The 23031-nt window shown below is 43.1% G+C and overlaps 1 protein-coding gene across 1 annotated transcript in view; it reads left to right on the top strand.

Annotated features, from left to right (window-relative positions):
- Positions 1-23031, top strand: part of ZDHHC8 (zinc finger DHHC-type palmitoyltransferase 8) — a 112170-nt gene that overhangs the window by 76350 nt on the left and 12789 nt on the right. The window contains exons 2-7 of the mRNA XM_053959593.1: positions 9123-9244; positions 12571-12728; positions 15851-16023; positions 17202-17304; positions 20560-20651; positions 22275-22407. Coding sequence (XP_053815568.1) covers positions 9123-9244; positions 12571-12728; positions 15851-16023; positions 17202-17304; positions 20560-20651; positions 22275-22407 — 781 coding nt within the window. The remainder of the gene's footprint in view (positions 1-9122; positions 9245-12570; positions 12729-15850; positions 16024-17201; positions 17305-20559; positions 20652-22274; positions 22408-23031) is intronic.

The raw sequence follows: 23031 nt of genomic DNA, 5'->3' as shown, positions 1-23031 counted from the left end.
AGAGCAGCTGGCAGATGTGTCAGAGCCAGCTGGGTTTTGGATACATTGGTATATTTATTTGGTACATTGGTACATTTGGTACATTGGTACATTTGCTCTGCCAAACACCTGGGTGGTGGGGGCAGTGTCAGACCTCACCTGCAGTGGATGCTCCATCCTGTCCTTCCAGGGCTGCTCATGTGACATCCCTGGCAGGGCTGGCTGGGCTCTCACTGCTGGTTCATGGAGGAGTGGTGCCTGTGCTGGAGGGATGAGATCCTCCAGTGAGATATTCCCTGGCAGTGCCCACTCCCCCAGGCAGCCCTGTGACTGCACCGGGTCACCAGGACACCCAGCCTGCCCAGGATCAGCCTCAGGCACCTGGGCTGGCTCTGCTGGGGCTCCTGCTTTTCTTCTTTTTCCCTGCATCTTTGAAAGCACATCGTGTTACGCTGTTCTGTGCTAATGCACCGAGGACATGATCACAGAGTTCAGAGCTCACACTGAATGCTTCCTATGCATATTGGCTCATTGTTAATTTAAGTGGCACATACTTTAATCTAATAGATGCTGTCTTTTAGTGAGGTAATTGCTGTAAAGGGATGGTATCTTGTGAAGTTTAATTTCTTTCTACTGAGCTCATGTGGAAAAGGAATATCTGAAAAATCAAATTAACTTTTCAACAAGGGTAATATAGACTGCTGTTTCACTGATGTTACCACCTCACTCCTTATATCATAATATTTCTTGTTTCTCTCTCTCATCACCACATGCTTAAAATGAGCTGCCTTGTTTCCACTACTCCACTATCTCATGAATTCAAAGACTGAATGTGTACTAGAAGTTCTGCCACTCTGTGGATGGGGAATACAGTGAGCAAGTGTACTTGTGCCAGTAGCTGGGATCACCTCAAGTGTGTCTGAATTAGGCTGCTGATAATTTAAACTTGTTTTAAAAAGGCAACTCTATAGCAGCAGCCCACCTTAACTTTCCACATTGCTGGATTCATGTGTGTATTGACAAGGATGAAGACAATAGAGAAACAGGAGAACATCCTTCAGCCAGGGAGGAGCTATCCTGTGCCTTTTTTCCATCTTGGGATCTGGCAAATGCAGTTCCTTCAATCCAACAAAAACTTGTGTTACTGATTGCTGAGAGGTGTGGAAGGTATGAGAGTCACTAGTGGTGACCAAATAAGCTGTGTTTGTCATTACTCAGGGAAAAGGGACTCTGGAGGACTGAGGATGAGGGCTGTCATTTTTAGCACTGCTGTAATTGGTGTGACATTCTTTTCATTGTTATGATGTTTACAAATTAGAAGCACAGGTTTGCATTCCACATGGTGTTTTCAAAAATGCTCAGAAAAACTCTGCTTGTGTAGCACTGTGTGTCCCTTTCAGACACTGTGAGGTATCTTCTGCCCTCCCTGGACCCTGGCCTGGGCAGCTGGACTGTCATTATTGCTGGAAGTGGTGCACGTGGGAGCACAGACAGGGCAGTGCAGCCTCATGCACTGAGAACTCTGCTGTGTTATGAATTATTGGTTCATACAGCATCTTTTGGAGATAATTCTCTGATTTCCCATTTAGCAAGGTTTCCATGGCTTGTTGACTCACTTGTGTGACCTTTGGAATGGGCTGGAAGTCACGCAGCTGTTGCACTGCAGTGATGCTGGTGGCCAGCCCTATGCAGACAGGACTGCAAAGGAATGTTACTGAGTAGCAGTTCTTTCTTTTTCTAACCAAGTGGATTTAAAACTTTCAGTGTGGCAGGGCCACTAGTGTCTCTCCTGCTGTGGTTTTTTTGCTGTTACTCCTTGCCCTTCTTTTCTGTCATGACCCAAACACCACCCATACACTCAGCTCTCTTACTGGCTGCTGGAAAAAGCAGAGTTCATTTCCAGCTGCCCAGCATGGTACTAATAAAAGGTTGATGCATGTCTGAGAAGCCCTGGATTACACTTGTCCTTGCCTCTTCCAGCCTACATGGCATTTTAGGCTTTGCAAAGTCCAGGATTGAAAAAGCAAACAAAAGGTGTTTGTCTCTGGATTTGTGTGCTCACCCCATGTGCCTGCACCCAGAATCTGCTCTGATTTGCTCAAGCACTGTCAATTGGCTCCTTTCCTGAGGCACCAGAGCATTCTCTGCTGCTTGGAGTGATGCTGCTTACAGCCCATTAGACACTTGAAGTGCCATGAAGACCTACTGCCTCACTTTGCTGTGAGCATCATCCTTCTCCTCATACAAAAATGTTACTGTGTGCTCTGAAATGCAGCCTGGCTGTACCCCCGATCAGTGTGCAGTGCATGCCTTCCATTTGAGGTGCAAACCAAGAGCTGGGCATTTCAAGTGCTGCTGCACTATTACAGCACATTCCTTTACAAGTACATCAAAACCTCTCTCCTGGGCCTTCATGTATGTCAGTAAGTGCAAACTGACTCTGAGCAGGTCCTTAACTCCCTGCAGGACAGGGCAGATTTCAAGCAGTGTGTAGAGCAGGATTTTGCTGGGTTGCTGTGTATTTGCAGGTGAGCCCAGCCCCTGCCCCTGCTCTGAGCAGTGTGAGTGCAGCTCCTGGCAGCAGCCAATGGCTTGGCTACAACTGGGGCTGCTCTTTCAGATCTCTGGGCTCACAGCAGCTACTGAGTGTGCAGAGAGCATCTCTGCAAGGCCTGAGCACTGAGTCCAGCCCAGCCCAGGCCTATCTGCTGGCTGTGCACATGATGTGAACTCACACAGTGTTACAGCTCACACAGCACATGCTGCCCACTGGCTGCAGGGCCAGCCTGTGCCTGGACAATAGGTCTGGGGTGGCTGGACAGCTTCTGAATGTGAGGGTGATGGGTGGGTTTACACCTGTGGTGGTCTCACTCAGATTGAGTTGTTGGTACTCTTGTTCCTTCTCTGTGTTTCTCCCACATTGGTTCACATGACAATACTGCCTTTTCTCAGATGTTCGGAGACTGTTAAAAAAAGGATGAAGGGAGCATGGTCCAGAGCTTTCAGGCAGCTTTGTGAAAAGGGTAGATTGTGTTTTAATTTGGGGGTGATGTATAGCCCAGGTAAGATTTTTTGCCAAGGACCATTACATCTCAAGTTGACTTTTTAATTGATTTAGCTCCTCTGATCTGTACGTTGCCAGACGTGAACCTCTAGCCTTTGGATGGAGTCCAGAGTGTAATGGAAAGTTCACTGAAACCCCATCAGCTCTTGTTAAACCTGAGTGAATTCCAGCCCAGCACATTTCTTGTGAATAATTAAACACAGTTAAGCAGGTGATGGATTAGAACCTCTATCTCTAGTGTTTGTCTGTATTTCAATGAGGAAGGGACTCGTGAAATTAATGAGGTTTTTGGTGGTGGGATTTGAGGTGATTTTTTGCCTCTTCTGATGGATAACCACACCGGAAAACTCCGGGTAGATGTTTTGGTAGGTCCTATTTATCACCAGCGTGAGCTGTTCTATGTAGCAGTCAGCTCTCATCATTTACTGCTTTTCAGTAATAAATTTTCCAGTAATTACTTGTCCTTTTCCCATTTTTTGGTAACATTTGGGTTTGTTATCCTTTACTTTTATATCACTTTCTGTCAGTACTACTGCCATACTCACAGTGAGAGTGTACTGCTATGGCAACAATGTATTATCTGCAGTCTTGCCAATGAGTAAGATATGGTGCAGAAATTAGTTCACTTATCAAAATCTGATGTGCAGAGCTGAGCAAAGAACCTGGCAGTCCAGAACCTCCTGCTATTTTCACAAGACCTGCTGTTCTGTTTCACATTGGTTATGACACTCACATAAATTCTCTCCTGACTGTTTCCAGTGATGCCTTGTTAAACCTACAGATGTCTCAGCACCTTGGAAAATATTTTTAGATGTTCAATAATCTTCACACTGTCTTTGATAGTGACAAAAAATGGAAAATAAGTGATTTTTTTTTTCTTCTGTTACTATTCCAGAAAGGTACTTTTCTGTAATTTCAGGGTAGGAAAAAGCATATAAATAGAAAAATCTCACCCAGACTGGGAAATGTGAGAAATGTGTTAGATTAACACTGCTAAAGACTAAGAGAGCTCTGCCCTTCTCTGCTCTGTGGTGCAGACTGGGCCATGCACAGCCTTCAGGATGTGTCTTGCACCTTCTCTGTTCCACATACAAACTGGTGGAATGATCTTTGAAGTACACTGTTTACATCCAACTCCAAATCCTTCTACAGCGTGGGTGTTCAGAATCAGTCAGTTGATAGCCCTTTCCTTTATGTTCCAGCTGGTGCAGTGCTGGTTAAGGAGGACTTTTACCCCTGGGGACCTGTCCCTGCTCTGGTGTGTCCTCTCAGCCATCCTGACTGTTTTGCCATACAGGGCAGGGCAGCTTTTGGGCAGCCCAGGATGTTGATTCCACATCCTAGGATTGATATTAGAGTTGTTACATCTTTGGTCAGATTATTAGAAATTGTTTATATGGATTTTACAGTGCAAACATGTTCTTAATAGTCAGGGTTTGGCTAGAAACTCTTGGAAAGAAATCAGGGACAGGCTTCTACAGTCTTTGGACATTGTTTGAAAGTTTCCAGTGAAATTACTACTTGTTCTTAGTCAAATTATGCTTGCTTGTTGACCCCTCTTATCTAATTAGTCCCTATTTTGCTGAGCTGCTTCTACTTGCATGCACTGAATCAGCTATTCCACATTCCTCTTTTACCACTGGAATGGCAGAAGTATGTTTGAGCTAAGAGATGCTTTCTTTTCCATGTTGTAACCCCATGCCTTGTGATTTGTGGAGAAATAAATTGTCTTGTTGTGCATCAGCCATCTGTTTGAGGCTGAGGGGAAGGATGTGTGGTAATCTCAGATCAAATATTAGGTGCAGCTGAGCAGCCAATTAGACAATCCTTGAGGGTCTTCTTATTAGGTGTGGATACATGTCCAAAGCTTGGATGCCCATCTCTTGAGGTTCCCACATCTCTGTGCACTGCACAAACAGCTTCAGGAAAGGGCAGGGTTGTAGCCTTCTGCCCCATGTCCTGCTCCTTGACTCTGGCCTCCAGACATGCTCACATGTGCTTGTGGTGCTGCAGGCAGGCTGTAAAATGAACCACTGGCCTTGTTTGTTGGGTAAATCACAGACCCATCCTCACACCATGGCCCAGCAACAGAAGCCTCACCCCTGCCCCATCCAGGGGAGGCTGGTGGGTGCCCAGAGCTGCCTCCAGGGGCACAAACACCACAGCCACCAGCCTGGCCCTAACAGAGATGCTTTAAGACTTTCAAACTCTCTGCCCTGCAGTGGGGAAGTTGGTCTGACAGGGGTTTGGTCTCATTTGCAGAATAGGTAACTGGGGTGGCCAGGGGGAGTGGGTGACTTTTGGTGGCCTGTGGGCCAATGTCAGAGCCAAGACTAGAACCTAATTCTTGAAATCCCAGGCTCCATTCTCTGTGCCCTACTGTTTCTCTAACCATGTTTTAATGAAAAATGCAAAATCTTAATTTAGAGCAGGATTCAAGAAAAATGTCCTATTCAATTAATTATAGGTGAACTATAATTGTAAGACACAAACATGTCTTGCTACAAAGCACCAGGCAAAAAAGCAGAAAGGATTATTTGTTGTTTAATTTAGCAGAGGAAGGCAGCTGATCACGCTAAGTCTATCTGACACCTAGCAAGTTGTGTGATCCTATTTGTTAATCTTTTTAACTTTCCGTTTTATTAGGATAGGGTTTCAAGAGCAAATAGGATAAATGAGATTACATCTGTCGCCCTGAATTACTCTCCACTGAGTTATGAACAGAATCACTCTGTGTCAGAGAAGTATAATTATGAGGGAAATGCTGCCTGTGTAATTGTGTGCTTTGTTTGGAAAAATTTGAGATTGGTAATTATCCCCAGCGTGCCATGGTGGCGTGTGCTGGCTCTGAATCTCTCCAGTAAACAAAGCCAAGGGAAGTTTCTCTTTGGAGCAGTCCTTGATGCAGTCTGGCTGGTGCCTACAACATTACCCTGCAGGTCCTCTGCTTCAAGGGAGGGATCCAAATTAACTTGCAATAGGACATGTATTGTACCATTACTTTCTCTCAGAGAAAAATCTGCTGGTGCTCCATTTGGGGATTATACACTGGTCCTGGCTCTATTTAATTCATGTAGCCCTATGAAAGTTGTGGTACTCTCCCTGCTATGTAATTCCACTGTGAGATGAGTTGAAGACACAAAACTGTAGCATCTTGAAATTTTGGGTTCACCAGCCAAAGAAAGCTTTAAATCCTGTGTGCTGTTTGTCTGGATTTGGAACAACTTCTGTTAGCAAAAAGGAATGGAAAAGTTAAGCTATAATTGTTCCTATATAATAGGCATAATTGCTACTGGAACTAGATCTCCTGGAGAGAGAATATGCACAAAGTAAAAAGAAACTTGCTACATGTCCTGCTCCAACATTTCTGCAGCTTTCTTCTTGAGGCAGAGGGGCAGAAGCCAGGCTTTTACATGGTAGATTAGTCATTAAAAAATCTGCTAGGCTCAGATTAGAATTTCTGTTATTTTGCCAGAAATTATATGTGCATTAGAGGAGAGGGGCAGGGAGGCTGCATCATTTTGATGAATCCTATTGGAAATTTTCTTTTTCAGACCTTTTTACAGTTATGAGCCAGGACTTGATCTCCACATCTGTTTTTATTGGCCAGTCTAGTTTACAAATGAGGCCCCTTTTGTCCCATCTAATTTTATGTAATCTGTGATGCTGCATAACAATTCTGGGAAGAAGAAATGGAAGGATTGTGAACTGACCTTGTGGCTAGTATGTACAGTGACTCACTCTATTCTTTATTTCAACTTCCGTGAAGTCTTTTCAGATACACTGTTTACCCATTAAATGAGCTGTGTAGTTTATCTTATGGCTAAAATTCTTCCTAATATTTTGATATATTTGTTGGGAACATGACAAAATAAATCACAAATGAGAATGTTAAAAAATGCTTACATTAATCATCTGAGACAGTCTCTCTCATTATAATCTTGTTCAGAGTAACTAGTTATCTGTAAGAAATGGTTTCCTGTCCCTTGATTTGCCAACCTACGTGACTTTACTGCCAAGGACATCTCTCCTCCATGCTTGACAAGCAATGGGTAACTTCATAATCTTTCTCTGTGTAGGCAGTTTCTTCATGGGAAGAAATTAAGTCAGTCATGCCCATTACTGAATCTAATTTTATTATAATTTAGAGGGAAGAACTCTTCCCTGAGTAGAATTGATTTTATAACCACTTACTTCAGGACTTATTTTGCTTTCCTCCAAAGGATGTGGCAGAAAGTGTTGTTAGTGGCAGGCCTGCAGTTTGCTTGGCAAGGTCACTGCAGCAGCACCTTTCCTGGCAGGTGAGAAACTTGTGCCTTGCTTTGGTTTGCAGTCATCAGCAGCTGCTCTGAGGCACACTGAGCAAGGCAGCAAGTCAGTATGACCTCACTACTTGTTGAAATTCCACCTTTTGGGAAACATAAGGCTCTTAGGGTAGGTACCTCATGGAGTCAAGCTGCCTTTGGCTGATTTTTTTTCCTTCTGCCTTAGTCAGCCTGGAGGTTTGGCCTTGGCCACAGATGTGTCTTGCTCATGGCTTTACAGTTCATTCACCCTAGGTAGGACTTGTCCATCTTTTCCTCACCCCAGGCCAGGCTGAATGAAGCACACACAAGGAAAGGTCCTTTAAAAAGCACTTTGCAGCAGTGCAGTGATAAAAGCCCGGCTGTGAAGAGGTGGGGAGTGCAAAACAGTCTCTTTTTGCCTGCCCACGAAGAAACAGGAGAACAAAACTGGTGACTTCCTAACACTGATCACAAGAGCAGTTTGACAGTGTCCCTTCAAGGTCAATAACACCATTCTCAGCTGTTCAAAACAGCCTGTTGGTAACAAACCCAGTGCAAATTCGTGGAAGAGGGCTTCTTGCTTGTTGTTTTCTCCTTGTTTGCACAGGCTCCAGCCTGGCAGACAATCAGATCCAACTGTAGATGTAATGCAGGCAAAATCCCAGCATACATGGGCCAGTGTGAGATTTATGCTAATGGCAGCAGGCATTGCTGAATGTCTGCCTGCTCAGCAGCCTTGGAAGAGTCCTTGGCTGTCAAGACAAGTGGAAATCTAAGGAGCAACTCAGTGAGGGGTCTTTTTTTCAATTACATACTTTGACCCACATTCTACCTTATTTATATTTGCAAGTATCATAAGATTGATCAGATTTTTCTCCTCAGTGGCCCTGTAACACCAAACCTCCTCCTGCAGACAGGAGAAATGCATTTGGTGGGGTGTTCAGAGGTTGTGAATGGCTGAGTGAATGCACACTGCTTTTTATTTGGTGAAGCTGCCTGTAAGGCAGGCTCTTTTCTGCCTCATCATGCCCTTCTCTGCTGGTGGGAAGTGTTCTTTGCAGTTTGAACAATTTTCCTCTAATTAACAGGCATTTGCCCATCCTCTTTCCAAAGTCTCCTACTCGTTTTCCTTTACTCTTTATCTTCAGTTCCTCTCAGTTGCACTCACTGGGTAAGCAACAAATCTTTCTGGTGCTTCTGAACATTGTTCACATGGCATATGCCATCTACTTTTCTTTTTGATATTGCATTTTCTGCTGACACCTGCAAAGGCCATGCTTGGTCTGACAAAACTTTCCCCAAAGGAGAGGTTTTGTATTGTTGGTTCTGAGTGTTGAAAATCATGGAAGCTTAGTGAGAAGCAAATGTGATTCTCTTTGCCCCTGCTTTGTGGATCAATAGTTTGAATCCTATTGTGCTTTACACCAGGGAAAATTGAAAGTAACCCCAGCTGCAACAAGGCAGTAGAGAAAGTAAAAGAATTGCAACAATGGGATGAAGCTGCTACAGAGAGTAGTAAAATGCCAGGTTGCAGATAAGGCAATAGGGTGGCAAAGCCCTGTGAGCCCTGTGAACAATCAGGGCTTTCTGTGCTCTGGAACAAAGCAGCTTTACAGAGGGTGTTGCAGTGATCACTGAAACTGGCTCTGTGGAAGTTTCTGTTACATGGCAAATTCAGCCTTGCTGCATGGCTGGGGTGGCCCAGAGTACTTCTCTGTGTGATGGCAGCGAGTGGGAAGAAACTATGTGTTACAGCTGAAAGAGCCCTTACCCAAAACTTCTCTTCTCCACAGGTGCCCCTGGTTGACAAAAGCCATCTCCCCAGCCATCCCAGTGTACAATGGACTCGTTTTCTTGTTTGTGCTGGCAAACTTCAGCATGGCAACTTTCATGGACCCCGGAGTTTTCCCACGAGGTAACAGAAATGGGACTGTTGCAGGGATGGGGGGAGGGGGGACACCTCATTGAAATCCAAGCCAAAAGAGGTGCTAGGTATCCAAACACACAACTTGCTGATTAATCTTATAGACTTTATTTATTTATTTACTGTACTTGACTGTCAGTAGGAGTGGGATGGCAGTAAAATGCTGGGTACCCTCCAGCTCCCTTCTGAGCTGCTGGGTGTCCTTGCACTTGCTCAGACTGGCACTTGAGGGCACAGGGCTGTGTAGAATGGTTCTCCTTGGATAGCTCTCCTGAGTGATGTGATTTTGATTGCTATCCCCTGTGTTATGCTGGCACACTGGATTTAAGTCACTGTCTTCACAATAGGTAGCAGAGCATGGCAGAGGGGAGAGGCTAAACTTCCTGCAAGTTTCATCAAAGCAGTCCTTCCAGAATACCTTAAAAGAAATGCAGAAGCATTGAACGCTAGAACAGATAATGATTAAGGCTTGCCTTAGAGTGTCTAAAAATGTATACATTTAGAAATATATTCCTGCTTAAATTAGTACTGATTCACAGCTGATTAAATAGGATAGAGATCACTCAGCTTTTGTAATGGGAACCACAGTGCAGCTATCTCTTTTAACACATCCTAATGAGAGAATTATCACCTCATTTTATCTGTCTTCCAATAATTATTCACACGCAGTTTGCAGCAGAGACTGCTCTAGGCAGGCTGTCTAAACCAATGGATCTGTGCTGTCTGCAAGCTGTGCTTCTTCACCTCTATTCACCAAGTTCAGTGTCTATTTTGAATTGCTACCTGACAAGAGCAAGGTACCAGTCCTGCTGGCTTCCCTGAATAGCAAGGCCAGGTTTCTCCAGGTAGCGTGGTCTAATGATGAGCATCTCTCTGCCATTCCTCTCAGCTGAAGCTTCTGAACCCCTGATTAAGTGTTGCAGCATTCCAATTAAGGAAATTATTGTGTGTAAAGGCAATCTAAGGCAGAGGCAAGATCCAGTCACTTGTGTAAAATCAGCTGATACAGTGTATAGGTGCTTAAAGCTACAAATGCTAGTGACTTTCAAAAGAACTTTTGCAGGTGGAGTTTTAAGGAGTTTCCTGGACTTGTTAGTTTCTTTATCTCAGCAGAGATAGCAGTGGTTAATTAAACATTAAACATTATCAGTCTGAGGATCCAGTGTGTTTGTGCAGGGCAGTTCCCTCAGAGCAGAGCTGGACATCACCAGGCCCTGGGTGTGATCAGTGCTGAGTGTATTGTCAGTTCATACCTTCCTCTGGGCTTCTCTAACTTCCTTTTGCAAACAAGTTCTTCATTTTGGACTTTGCATTTAAGGAAGAAACACACAGGGAGATCAAATAGAAGCTTTCTCATCACCTTCCCTCCCATCCCACCTCCCTTTACACAAGGGAGTCAGGAGCAAAGCAGGAGGAGGAGGAGCTCCTAAAGTTCACTCCTCTACTGTCTCTCACTTCATTTGTGGCCTTGCCCTTGCATCTCTGTGCCTGTGCTTTGTCAGGAAGATGCTGGGAGCAAGGGGAGAGAAAAGACATGGCAATCGTCCTAGGAGAAGGTAATGGAGCAGGAGTTTAGATGTGTGAAGGAAGAAAACTGATAATGGAAAAGATGGAAAAGACTATAAATACCAGTGCTGGGAGGAAAGAGGAGCAGATGTTATTTCAGATCACAAGTGTGCATGTGAAAAAAAGCTTATCACCACCCCACACCGCCCACAGAGCTGCCAGCGCAAGGAGTTCAGGAATTGTAGGAGTGACTTAAAACGAATACACAATCACTCTATTTGCTTTCTGCTGTTGAAATTAGGTTTAGTCTTCTTGGTTTTCAAGCTTCTTAGCACATTTCTGATAGTTAGGAATTTACTTCAAAAAACAACAAATAAGCAGGACAAAAGCTGAGACTCTAATGAAATCACACAATTCCTGTAAGGAAGCCACCAAAAATCTGTTAGAAAAATAGGAGACTTGGCTGCTCCATGTCAGTGGATCAGTGTATGAGAATCTGCGTAGTAAGATACATTCCTTTGTCAATGTATTCTTCTGCTCAGGTCTCTGGAAACTGGAAATAAGCACATTTCTAGCTATATTATATGACCTTACAGGGCTGGCAGATAGAACTTGGCCGGTGGGGGGAAATGATAAAAGTTGGGCTGCAGAAACCCAGCTTGTTGAAGAGGAGCTTATCAAACTCCCAGCTCTGTTACTCATTTTTAAATTTTTTTTTTTTAAATTTGTTGGCTCTCTGAATCTTTCTGGTATGAATCAGTATTGGCTCTGTGTGACTGAATTTCTGGTACTACACCAGAATGAATGAGTAGGAAAGGAAGTATCAAGTAACTGAAATTGGGGCTGCCTTGAAAAATCTGATTTACAGTCTAGGCTGAGACTGGCAATATTTTTTGCTGGCTAATTATACCAACTACAATTGGGTTTCAGTATTTTTGATGTGGATCTGTTTTGTACAAACTCTCTGAATTCTGCAAAAGGAACATGTTTAAATGCACGTAGGTATATATAATGTACAGACTTTTTGTCAGCATAATCAAATTTTTTATAAGAGCTTAAATGGTTTGACTGTTCCGGTGTCTTGTTTTCATCTGCCCACATGTATTATGTAGCTTGGGCAGGTTTATAATGGTATTGGAGAACCTACAGACTGTATTTATAGAAGTGCCTAAGGGATTTAGAGTCTGGCTCTCTCTAAGAGTCCCAGTGACTAGTTATGAAGGAAAATTATAGGGAATGGTGCCAGTACAGCACTCTGCTTCCACGCACAAACGTTAATCCAGAGAATACTCTTGCAGATAAATACTGTAGCTGAGCCAGATTCCAAGCTCATCTAGGTGAAGGGAGAAATTCCCTCTGAAGTCAATGGAAATTGGATCATGATAACACATCTAGAGAAGATTTAATATAGAACTGCATGACAGTAATTGATGCTCCTCTGGGACAACATTATCAAATTCCACCTAATTTGGAGCCAGTCAACCAATGCCAGCTGCACTATAATGTTTAACCAGGTGTTAAATAGATGTGAACTTCTTAGATTTTCTGTCAGGAGGAAACAAATAAAGATCACAGGAATCTAGAATAATATTTTTTCTTCCCAGTATATATTTGTCTCTTATAGACTGGGGTTTTCGTTGTGCATTTATTTTTAAATGGGCTCTTTTCTTAAACGGGGCAGAGGGGATGAACCATCTGTCCTCTGCATTGTCCCCAGTAAGGGCACTGTGCAGTGTCCCCGTGTCCCAGGTTTAGCTCTTTTCTCCTTGCCCTCTGCCAGCTGCACTAACTCTCAGTTTCGCGTTGAGCAGCAGATGAAGATGAGGATAAAGACGACGACTTCCGCGCGCCGCTGTACAAGAACGTGGAGATCAAAGGAATCCAAGTACGGATGAAGTGGTGCGCCACCTGCCACTTCTACCGCCCGCCCCGCTGCTCCCACTGCAGCGTCTGCGACAACTGCGTGGAGGTAACGCCGCTGCGCTGGGCCCCGGGCTGTGCCGGGGCTGGCCTTGCCCCTGCCGCTGGGAACAGCCCGCTGGGCTGCCCCAGAGTTCCAGCTCTTGGGAGCTCTCAGCCGCGGCCTCGCTGGACTCCCGCTGAGCTGCGCCATTCGAGGCACAGCCTCAGTTATATGTGTGTTACAAATGCAGCGATGCTCGTTGTCAGCCCTGTCGCCAGTGATGATTAAAATAAACATCTATAATGCTGGCTGCATCTTCCTTGAAGTAGCTAAGGGATTGTGAATGTAAAAAAGGGGTGAATGGGAGAGTTGGTGCAGAGTTCAAGAGAGCAAGAAATTCAGGGTGAACCATTTCAATTTGTCATGTGTGAGCTTAAGGTTCATCATTTAATTTGGAGCAAACTGGTGCCTACATTAGTGGACAAGCAGAGAAGCCACAATGGTGTGTGAGTTCAGGAGAACAAAACTCGGAGTTCAGCAAATGGTTCTCCAGTCAATGGAAGGAACCTATGTGTTTTTCAACACCCCAGCTCACAGTATGAACTCATTCATGTTTCTAATGTTGATTGCTCTGAATTAGGGGACTTTCTTGACTCTTGTTACCCTTGGGGTCTTGGTGAGTCACACAGGATTTTTAAAAAATAACCCCTAAACAGTAAGATGTGCTTTTGGGCTATAAGCATCTCCCAGACATGTAGGTACAGAGCACTGTATTCACAGCAGTGTATTGCCAGGGGACTTTTTATTGCTGAGCTAAAAATTCTACTTCTAAAGGATCATTTCTGCTGCAAGGTCTATTTTTTTTTTCAATAGAAAGACGAAATCTTAAAATGTCTAAAATATACTCAGCTGTGCCATTAAAATGAAAGCAATTACTAATCAGAAGGGGAAAAAATACCAGAGTCAGCTGGAATGCTGTATACACTACCTTTGTCCTAATCCTCTTTGCCATGAGCAAGGGAATAGTCCCAAAGAGAGCAGCACAGTTACAAGTGAGAGAAAGGCTGCCTGGATATATCTTGTGTCAGTCATATATCTAAGTTATAATTATCTGGAAACAGTGCTGTGCCTAGTAACCATTGATAAATAGGATGAGGCTGTCCTGTTTTGGAAGGCTTTAGAAGGATGTGGGATTTTAGAAGCCTGAGAGTGAGGAGCTGCTAAGGTCCCTGGGTAAAGTAGCCACAGCTATTTGTAAGTTGTGACACACTGTTTGTTTAGACTGCTGTGAATTGTTGCACAGAGCTAGATTTTTGGTAGAGAACCTGAGTCGTGTGTTACTAGTTTTAAAACATAAATGTTTTCACTAATTCTAGGTTTTGAGGATTGTTAAGATGATGGTAAATTCTCAGTTGGCCCATGGAGTTTCTTTCTTCCTCCTTCCTCGGTGGTTTAGCATAAAAATTCATTTTCAGGAAATGAAGTTTTCTCAGAAAGATTGCTCAAAACTCAGTGGTATAAACACTTGAAGTTTCATGCTGATGTAAGGCCTCCATGGGAGTCAGTTCTGCAGCAGAAATGAAAATGGGAGGGAATCCAAAAGGAACCTCCATAAAATAGCAGAAAGCAAGGTGACTCTGGCTAGCTCTCCACAAGTTCTATTGATAGTCAAGTCAGTAGAATGTTCCCTACTATTCTGGTGCACAAGTAAAGAGCTCTGCTTGTAATTAAATTATTACTGCTGTGGAGGAATGTAGGCAAAAAGTATTAATGACTTCTGAATCAATAAATCATGGCTTTAAACATGTTTTATTGATTCTTGTGATGCTTATTTTCCACTCACCTGTCCTATTCTAGAAGAGCTTTGAGACAGTAAACAGGAGTGACTCTGCTGGCTTTCCATGTAGGATCCACTCAGGGCTGTAGTTCACATGTTTTCACTGTCAGTCTAGAATGTACAATAAAAATTATTTTCCCAAATATAAAACTTCTGTACCAATTTGATAAAAATGAATAAACAGCAAAGCAGACAACACTTGCAGAAATAAAACAAATTAAAACTTAAAGCATGCTGTTACCAGAGGGACACAAAAATGAATCTGTGACAAAAGTAGTCAGATTTTTGTTTTCTTAATTGAAGTGTTTGCAGTGAGTACTTACATAGTTTCATAATCCATAGGTATTTTGGGCTGCATACAGCCAGATTTGCATAGCAGACAGATGTTATGTCAGCATTTCAGATATAGCCTGAAATGATCTTAATATTTAAGTTGCCCCTGTCATTTTCTAATGTGCTTTGAGAAAGCTCTAATCCATTTTTTTGTATTTTGTAAATTTTTGGTAAATGCGTTGTGCAAAACTTAGAAATACAAAACCTCTGTGTCATCACTGAGCAGTGCATAAAAATAGCATTGCCACAAGGTGAAGAATAAACAGTTCATTGGTCAGTGCAATGAATGTGTAATATCTGCTCTGAAGAACACAGAGGTAAGAAGGGTTTATTTCTTGCACCTGATCTTGTCTTCACGTCAGGAATAATCCCACTGGAGACAGTGGATTTACATGCTTACAAAACTGTGCAAAGGCACTTGGAGGGTGTCTGTGGCTTGCCCTCGTTATTAAATCTCCTGTTAAAAGGGATCTGACTTTGTGAGGGACTTTGGACTTGTGACTGAGACAAATTGTTAGGTTTGGATGCATAACTTTGCCTCTGTCTGATCCAGCTGTTCTTTTTCTTTGTGACCTGCTTGGTAAAAAGATGCTTTTGTGATGTCCATTGTTCAAAGTGGACTCATTCAGTGATGTATAAATACTGAAATGTGGGACAGGGCATTCTGCAGCACTATTGCATCTTCAAACCATTCTAGGTTATAATAACTTCATTGCAATTGACTCATGCTAAGGATGATAAAAAATTAGGGCTTCTGCAGCAAGCAGATAAATAGCCTGTCCTTTATGTTTGATATATCCTCTCTTCAAACCCTGTAAACACTCAAGTACCTCTCCATTCATGGATAGAGAAACAACTTGGTCCTAAAATGTCTTATAAAAGACAGTCAAGCATTTTGTAAAGCTGCAGAACTCGTCTGATGTAATTTTACATGACAGTGGTTCAGATTCATCTCTAAGGCAATGTATTTTCTTTCACTGTTTGGATATTTTTCCCTATCTCTCCCTTTCTTTACAAGGATTTTGACCATCACTGCCCATGGGTCAACAATTGCATAGGACGGAGGAACTACCGCTATTTTTTTCTCTTCTTGCTGTCCTTAAGTACGCACATGGTCGGAGTGTTCACCTTTGGGCTCATCTTCGTACTAAACCATATGGAAAAGCTGGGAGCAGCTCACACTACCATTACGTATCCTTCCTTTTGGTCTTTCCAGACTCAAGCTGACTGAGGAAAGAATGAATCTGAATATTTGTCCTCCGGGAGCTGGTGGAGCCTCTCCTGATCCCCCACTGCTCTCCTCCTGCAAATGCTCAGGGCAGGTTTTCCTCTGTTCTCGTTGCACCTGTGTGAGCATGGATTGCTCCAGAAACTGTAGCTGACCCTTTGTCTTTCTCAATCTTTGTCATGACAACCCAGCAGAAGGATGAGCTGCCTCCCTGAATTTTACTTACAGCTAGGTGTAGCTCTCAATTGCTGTTTGCTGTGTTTAAAACTCTCTTGCTGTGCTTTGGAGCAGAGTGTGCTCTGGAAGTAGCCCCCTGCATGCTGGTGTAACACATGAACTGCTGGCTCTGAGGGATGATACTGCTCTTGATAGGTCAGTGCAGAATATTCTTTCCAAGGTAGAAAGGTAGAGCCGGAGTCACTGAGTTCACATTACTTTTTAACCATCTCAAGGGTGAGGACCCAGACTAGGAGCAGGTGGACTTTGAAATGAAATTTAGTTAGACCTTGCTAAAGGTGAGGAACATTCTACTCTGCATTCATGAGACCCCACCTGGAGTGCTGTACTAACATCAGAAGGATGTGGAGCTGCTGGAGCAAGCCCAGAGGAGGCCATGGAGATGCTCAGAGAGCTCGAGTCCCTCTGCTCTGGAGACAGGCTGGGAGAGTTGATGTTGTTCAGCCTGGAGAAGAGAAGGCTGTAGGGAGACCTTAGAGCCCTTTCCAGTGCCTAAAGGGGCTCCAGGGGAGCTGGAGAGGGACTTTGGACAAGGGGCTGGAGTGAAAGGATGTGGGGGAACAGCTTCAAACTGAAAGAGGGCAGGTTTAGATGAGATAGTAGCATGCCATTCTTCACTATGAGGCCCTGGCACAGGGTGCCCAGAGAAGCTGTGGCTGCCCCTGGATCCCTGGAAGTGTCCAAGGCCAGGTTGGACAGGGCTTGGAGCAGCCTGGGATAGTGAAATGTGTCCTGACAACAACAGGGGAGTTAGAACTAGGTGATCTTTAAGGTCCCTTCCAACTCAAACCATTCTATGACACTGTGACACTCCCCTATTTTTTTTTTCTCCTTTTCCTGTCCCTGTCTTTCACAGACTCTTTTTTCCCTCACTCATCCCAGTTTCTTTAACTCCTGGATACAGAATGGCTGTCATGTGTGTGGCTGGGTTATTCTTTATCCCAGTCATTGGTCTCACTGGCTTCCATATTGTTCTAGTGGCCCGAGGGCGCACAACGAATGAACAGGTAAGAAGCAATCCTTTCTCCATGTTTGTGGCTAAGGTGCTGAGGTGGGAAGGAAAATCAGCAAGTTAGCTTGGGTAAAGCTAAAAATAGTCCAAATCTTACCAGTAATGCTCTTAGTGGAGTTTTTGTGAAGATCTAGGAAGGCTGCCTATTTTTTTATTTTCAGATTTTTTTAAATACAATGCAGGCAAATGTTTCCCTTTTTTAGCCACAGAGCATCACCCCAGGCTTATTTATTATTTAAAATCTACTCATGTCCTTGAAATAGGTTTTATGTGGTAAGCACCATCAGTCCAAGAAGTTCAAACTTTATGAGTCAGATTGAACAATCCATGAGATTGAGTGAAAGAAAGAAAGGAAAATATTCAATCATTTGCCCTCTCTCCTGGTATTTTGAACTCCCCCAGCAAGCCCTCACTGCCCATCATAGGGTCTGAGTTAGCTCTTTGTCTCCCTCTGTGTCTCTCTTGTGTTCTCATGCATATGAACTCATACACACACAGAGTGCTGTTGGACCCAACTTGCTTTGCTTCTCCAAACCAAGTGCCAACATGACACCTTGTGCCAAAAAGCCTGTAAAACTCCAGTTCCCCTGCAGGTACTCAAATGTCCATGACCCACAGTCCCTGTGGTTGATGCACACCTGCATTCATGTGCACATTAATGGCTTGGTGTGGCTGACAGAGATCGATGTGATGGGATCAATAACAGGCTCCTGCCACCCCAAGGACAGTTTGCAGGTGTGGCACTGCTCTCATCCCAAGGCTCATGAACTCTGTGCATTCCAGTGCTTTATCCTTCCACAGCTCCAGCTCCCAAGTGCTCCTCACATCTGGGCTTTTTTTCACATTTTTCCCCACCATACTTCTTTTCCCTTTTGGTTTGGGTTTTTTTTCAGATGGGTTTTTGCTGCCCTTGCCCCTGTGGGTGCTCTGCAGCTCCCAGTGGCCTGTTTTGGCTGTCCTGGGGGCTGATGGCTCCATGCTGTGGAGCAGTCTGGCTCCTGGGCAGGCTGTGAGCGATGAAAACATCTGTCTGAGGCCAGGCCTTCGTAAACTGAGATGACATTGTCTCCATCCCACAAGAGACAATAAAAACTCTTATCCAGAAGAGTGTGGGAGGTTTACATAAGCAAGGAATCTGAAGTCATCCTGAACAGTTGCCTAACATGGCCTTTGAACAAAGCAAGCTTCCATAGCTGTCATCTTCAAATGCTTTTCTCTGACCTGCTCAGAATAATCTGCTTTTAATTTTAAAATTCATTTTGGCCAAGTATTAGATTTGATAGTGCTAACAATAGTAGCATGAAACACAGGGCATTTTGGTCTGATAGCCCAAATCATGATTTGCCTTAGGCTTGTCTTTGTGCAGTGATATAAACTCTCCATGAAAATTTTAAGCTGAAGAAGAAGGAAAATTTTAACTTTAAAAATTGTAAAATTTAACTTCATGTGTTTGTGGCTGCACTAAAATTTAGAAAGGTTGAGGATTTTTCTGTGATTGAAATAACCATTGGAAAATGTATCCTAGCTTGGTTTGGTTTCCTGAGCTACCAAACCACTTGAGATTTGTTACACCTTTCCATGCCATTTTGAAAATTCAATATAATCTAGCCGTAATTTCTGTTTAGTCATATTTAGGGGTTATCTGTAACTGAAGGATGGATGTTCCCAGCCCTGAGGTTCTTTCAAAGGAAGCATATCTAAGTAATTAGAGCACCAGACCAGGAGAGATGGATAAGAGATCTGCTCCTGGCTTTGCCACTGTTCTAAAACATTCTCTTTTCTCCTGCAGTCTCAGTGTTGATTCTCTTTTCTCACACTGGTAGTTATCTACTGTCAGCTTTCCATTTGCACTATGCTCAGCTTATCTTGTCCTCTTTTCCCAGTACATTTTATAGGCCAGTGGTACAGACATTTTTGGGGTTTTACTGTAAATTTTTGGTATTTATTAATTCTGGAGTTTGTAAGTTCTGAGCATTCATAGTAGGCAGGCTGTGATTGAGAAGTGCATAGTGGCTGGGTTTAGATGTTTCTGAGCTTTCTGAATGCCTCTGAAATTCTTTTATGGAATCAAAATAACCCATAACCCAACATCTGTTCATATCCTGGTATTTTTAGTTTCTGAATAGAGTAAATAAATACCCTTCCTTCTTAGACTGCTTTCTAGCAGTGATTTTCAAACTACTTTAGAAACCAAACTGATATAATTAGTACTGTAATCTGTGATTTGGAGAAATTTTATTTTCATACTGTCTTTGAGAAAATGGGCACAGAAATATGAAATGCTTTGCCAGCATCTGGCACAAGTCAGTGTGAACCTAGGATTGAATTCAGATGTGCCAAATGTCCCAGGCCCGTGTTTTCATCAAAAGGTTGCTCTTCCAAATCTCAGAACTTCCAGCCTCTCTCAGCCTCTTAAAGAGCTTTATGTTATATCAACAAGGCAGCGTAATATATTGCAGAATTATTTAACCTTTGTTATTTTATGTGCAAGTTATTAAAGTATTTCTGGTACTCTGTAAACTTGTTGCTAGATCAGAACTATGAGCTGATTAAAATGCTTTACTTGCAAACAACAACAGTAATGCTTTTAATGGCAACCACCACTAATCTCCCTGGCTTTATTGGTATTTATCCCCATATGGTGACTTTTGAGTATCTGCCTGTGGAGTACAAACTCTTTATAATGCTTATGAAGCCTTGAATGGATCCCGCCAGTCTAATGAGGCTTGGCTTTTATTAAACCTGCTCATTTATAAGCAAACATTGTAATCACCAGGGAGTTCCTGGCACCCTCCCACATAAGGCAGTAGTTTGTACTGATTACTGCTCAGGAGAGAGAGGAAACATTGCTCTCATTCAGCATTTGGGAATGTTGATTTGACTTTGCTGTTGGTTTGGAGGGGACAGAGGAGGAGAAGTGATGGGAACAAAAGAGACTAAAAAAGGATGTCTGGCTGGGAGCAGACACAAATCCAGTGCAGGAGCAGCATGGAGAGATGAACACATCACTTTGAAACCCAGTCACATTCAGCCGTGTCCTTTTGGGAAGGATCTTGAGTTGAGTGCCTCCTAGCTGGAATTAGCTGACAGAGGTGGTGTGTTAGAGCCAGAGAGAAAAAGTGCAGCATTCAAAGGAAAATGATCTCTTTGGGAAGGACAGAAGGGTCAGACTTGTTCTTGGCTTTCTGAGGCTTAGATGATGACTTTTATAGAACCAGAGGTTTGAGCACTGTCCTGAACATGTTTCCAGGTGACAGGGAAATTCCGTGGGGGAGTGAATCCTTTTACCCGTGGATGCTGTGGAAACGTGGAACATGTGCTCTGCAGCCCCTTGGCTCCCAGGTAAGAGAAATGCTCTCAGCTGGGAATGAGGGAGCAAGAGTCCCTGTTGGGACAGGGGAAGAAATGTGCTTGGCTGGACTCACAAGCCAAGCGTTGATGGAATAAGAGGAAAGCAAAGCAAAAACACTCCTGAAGGCAGAGCTCTGTGATAGCTGCTTCTATATTGCATGGCTGTAACCTGTAATTCACCACCCTTGTCCCGGAAGTATTTTTGGAATGAGCTTGTCAGATTATGTTGAACTTACACCCTTGTCTTCACCAGCTTGTTTATCCAGTGGATTTCAGTAACAAGGTACATATCCATATGTTATCATATTGCCCACACTACTTCTTACACTATACACAATGTCCAGTCTGCTGGGGAAAAGGAAGGAAGCTAAAATCAGCCTTTCTCCTTAAGATTTAAATCTAATTTAAGGCTGCTGTGGTTTTCAATCTCACTGGCACTTTCATTATCATAAAACAGATTATCAATGAGATCTACATCACGGAACTTGAGATTTTATTTATGGCTTTCTATTTTTGGGGAAATGGATTTATCGTTTCACATTTTGAAATCAGGATCTTAATGCAGTAGATCAGATGGACTATAATTCTAGCTGCTGAGCTGTCCAGCCTGCAAACATGTTCATAATATTACTATAAGACTTATTTGAGCTTTTTTAGGGTGTTGAACAATTCCAGACCCTGACTCTCTTATCTGCCTTCTTTTCCCCTTTATTATACAACAAATAAGTCCTAAAGGACTACTACATGTGTTAAAGACATTGGAGTAGCTGCTTCTCAAACCTTCCAAAATGTGAAAATCAGTTCAAGGTGGATGAGAAGAGCTGGGTATTAAACACTGTGAGATACTTGTTTTAAGAGAGGGGTGTGAGTGCCATCATCATGGCTATTCACAGAATTATAACAAGCAGAACTTGTTTTGTGTTTTTGTGAATCTGAACTGTCTGTTCAGATTGTTCTGTGTATTGAAGGTCCCTGAGCCATCACTACTAGAATGTCCTGTTCACTACATAAAACAGAGAAAGCTGGTGTGTGTATTGATATTTAGGCATAGTACAGTCACTGGCCAATTGCACTTAGAGAATTCTATTCCACTGAAGGGAAATTAGATATCTAAAGTCAGCCATTTCCTCTTAGATTTTTTGCTTCCTATAGACTTGGCAGTCTCTTTTACCTCCATTTATTTGAACACTAAACATGCTACAGAAACAAGTCACCATGTGGTAAGTTAGAACTGGCAGCACATCATTTTCTCCATGGTAACTCCTCATGTGCTGGGCTTTGTCTCCCAGTCACTGACTCCCACCACAGGACAGCTGTTTCATGTTAACTGGGATGATGTAGTCAGTCACTTCTGTTGGTGGCAGGCCTCTCTTGCTCTCTTTGTGCTCTTATCCATTAGTGCTTCAAATATTGCTGATTTTTTTAATACATCCTCTCCTTTTGCTCACTAATTTTCTTTAATTGCTTCTTAATTATTACATACATTGAAATAAATGGAGGTTCTTACCTAGATTCTGTCACATTCTTAAACCATAACCTGGAAGTGGGAAGATTTTCAGCCCTTGTTCTTAGGTTACTGTTTATTTTAATGACAACTGTTGCACAATTAATCAGGTATGTGGTGGAGCCCAAGAAGAAGCAAGCTGTGAGTGTGAAACCTCCTTTCCTGAGACCGGAGTTGTCTGAGCGACAGATCACAGTGAAGATCAGCGACAACGGCATCCAAGCCAACCTCAACAGGAGCAAGGTGAGGAAATCTCCAAGCTCTGCTTTTGAAGGGCACGGATTGAGCATTATCAAGCTGGGAGTGAGTCTGTCATTGGCAAATCTCTTTGAGATGATGCAGAAACTAGAGTTTGAGTCCTTGTCATATACTTGATTCTCTGTCATACACTTCATCCTCCACTGCAGGTTCAGTAACAGCAGCTTTTGACCCAATAACAGGCAGCTCTAGCATGGAATCCCTCTGGACTTCTTTTGGAAAAGCTGACTGTTCTTTGCAGTAGTTATTTTCTGTCCCAAGGGCTGTCACCTCTTGGTGTTCAAATTAAATTTAATGAACCCTTGTACCACCAGACCAGGTCAGCTGTTCTACTTTGAAGAATGTTCTGAGCTTCCAGGCTGCAAGAAGGCTTGTGGTCCAGGGCAAGGAACTCAGAAGCTGAGTTCTCTTCTCTTTGCAGTTTCTCCTGGCATGAATAATAGAGAAGGATTTGTTTAGTCCCATAAAAAGTGGTGGATTCAAAGAAAGCCAACTTGCAAGATTTTTGTGGATAGTTACTTCATTTGGAAGTAACTTTGGATAGTTACTTGCTTAGAGCTACGTGGAAAGTTGCTGAAAAATGCTAGAAAGCACTATTGTCTTCTACCA

Source organism: Vidua chalybeata, chromosome 18, assembly GCF_026979565.1.
Source record: "Vidua chalybeata isolate OUT-0048 chromosome 18, bVidCha1 merged haplotype, whole genome shotgun sequence".
NCBI classification, from domain to species: Eukaryota; Metazoa; Chordata; class Aves; order Passeriformes; family Viduidae; genus Vidua; species Vidua chalybeata.
Note: the sequence above shows the minus strand (reverse complement) of the source record. Positions and strands in the feature narration are given on the sequence as shown.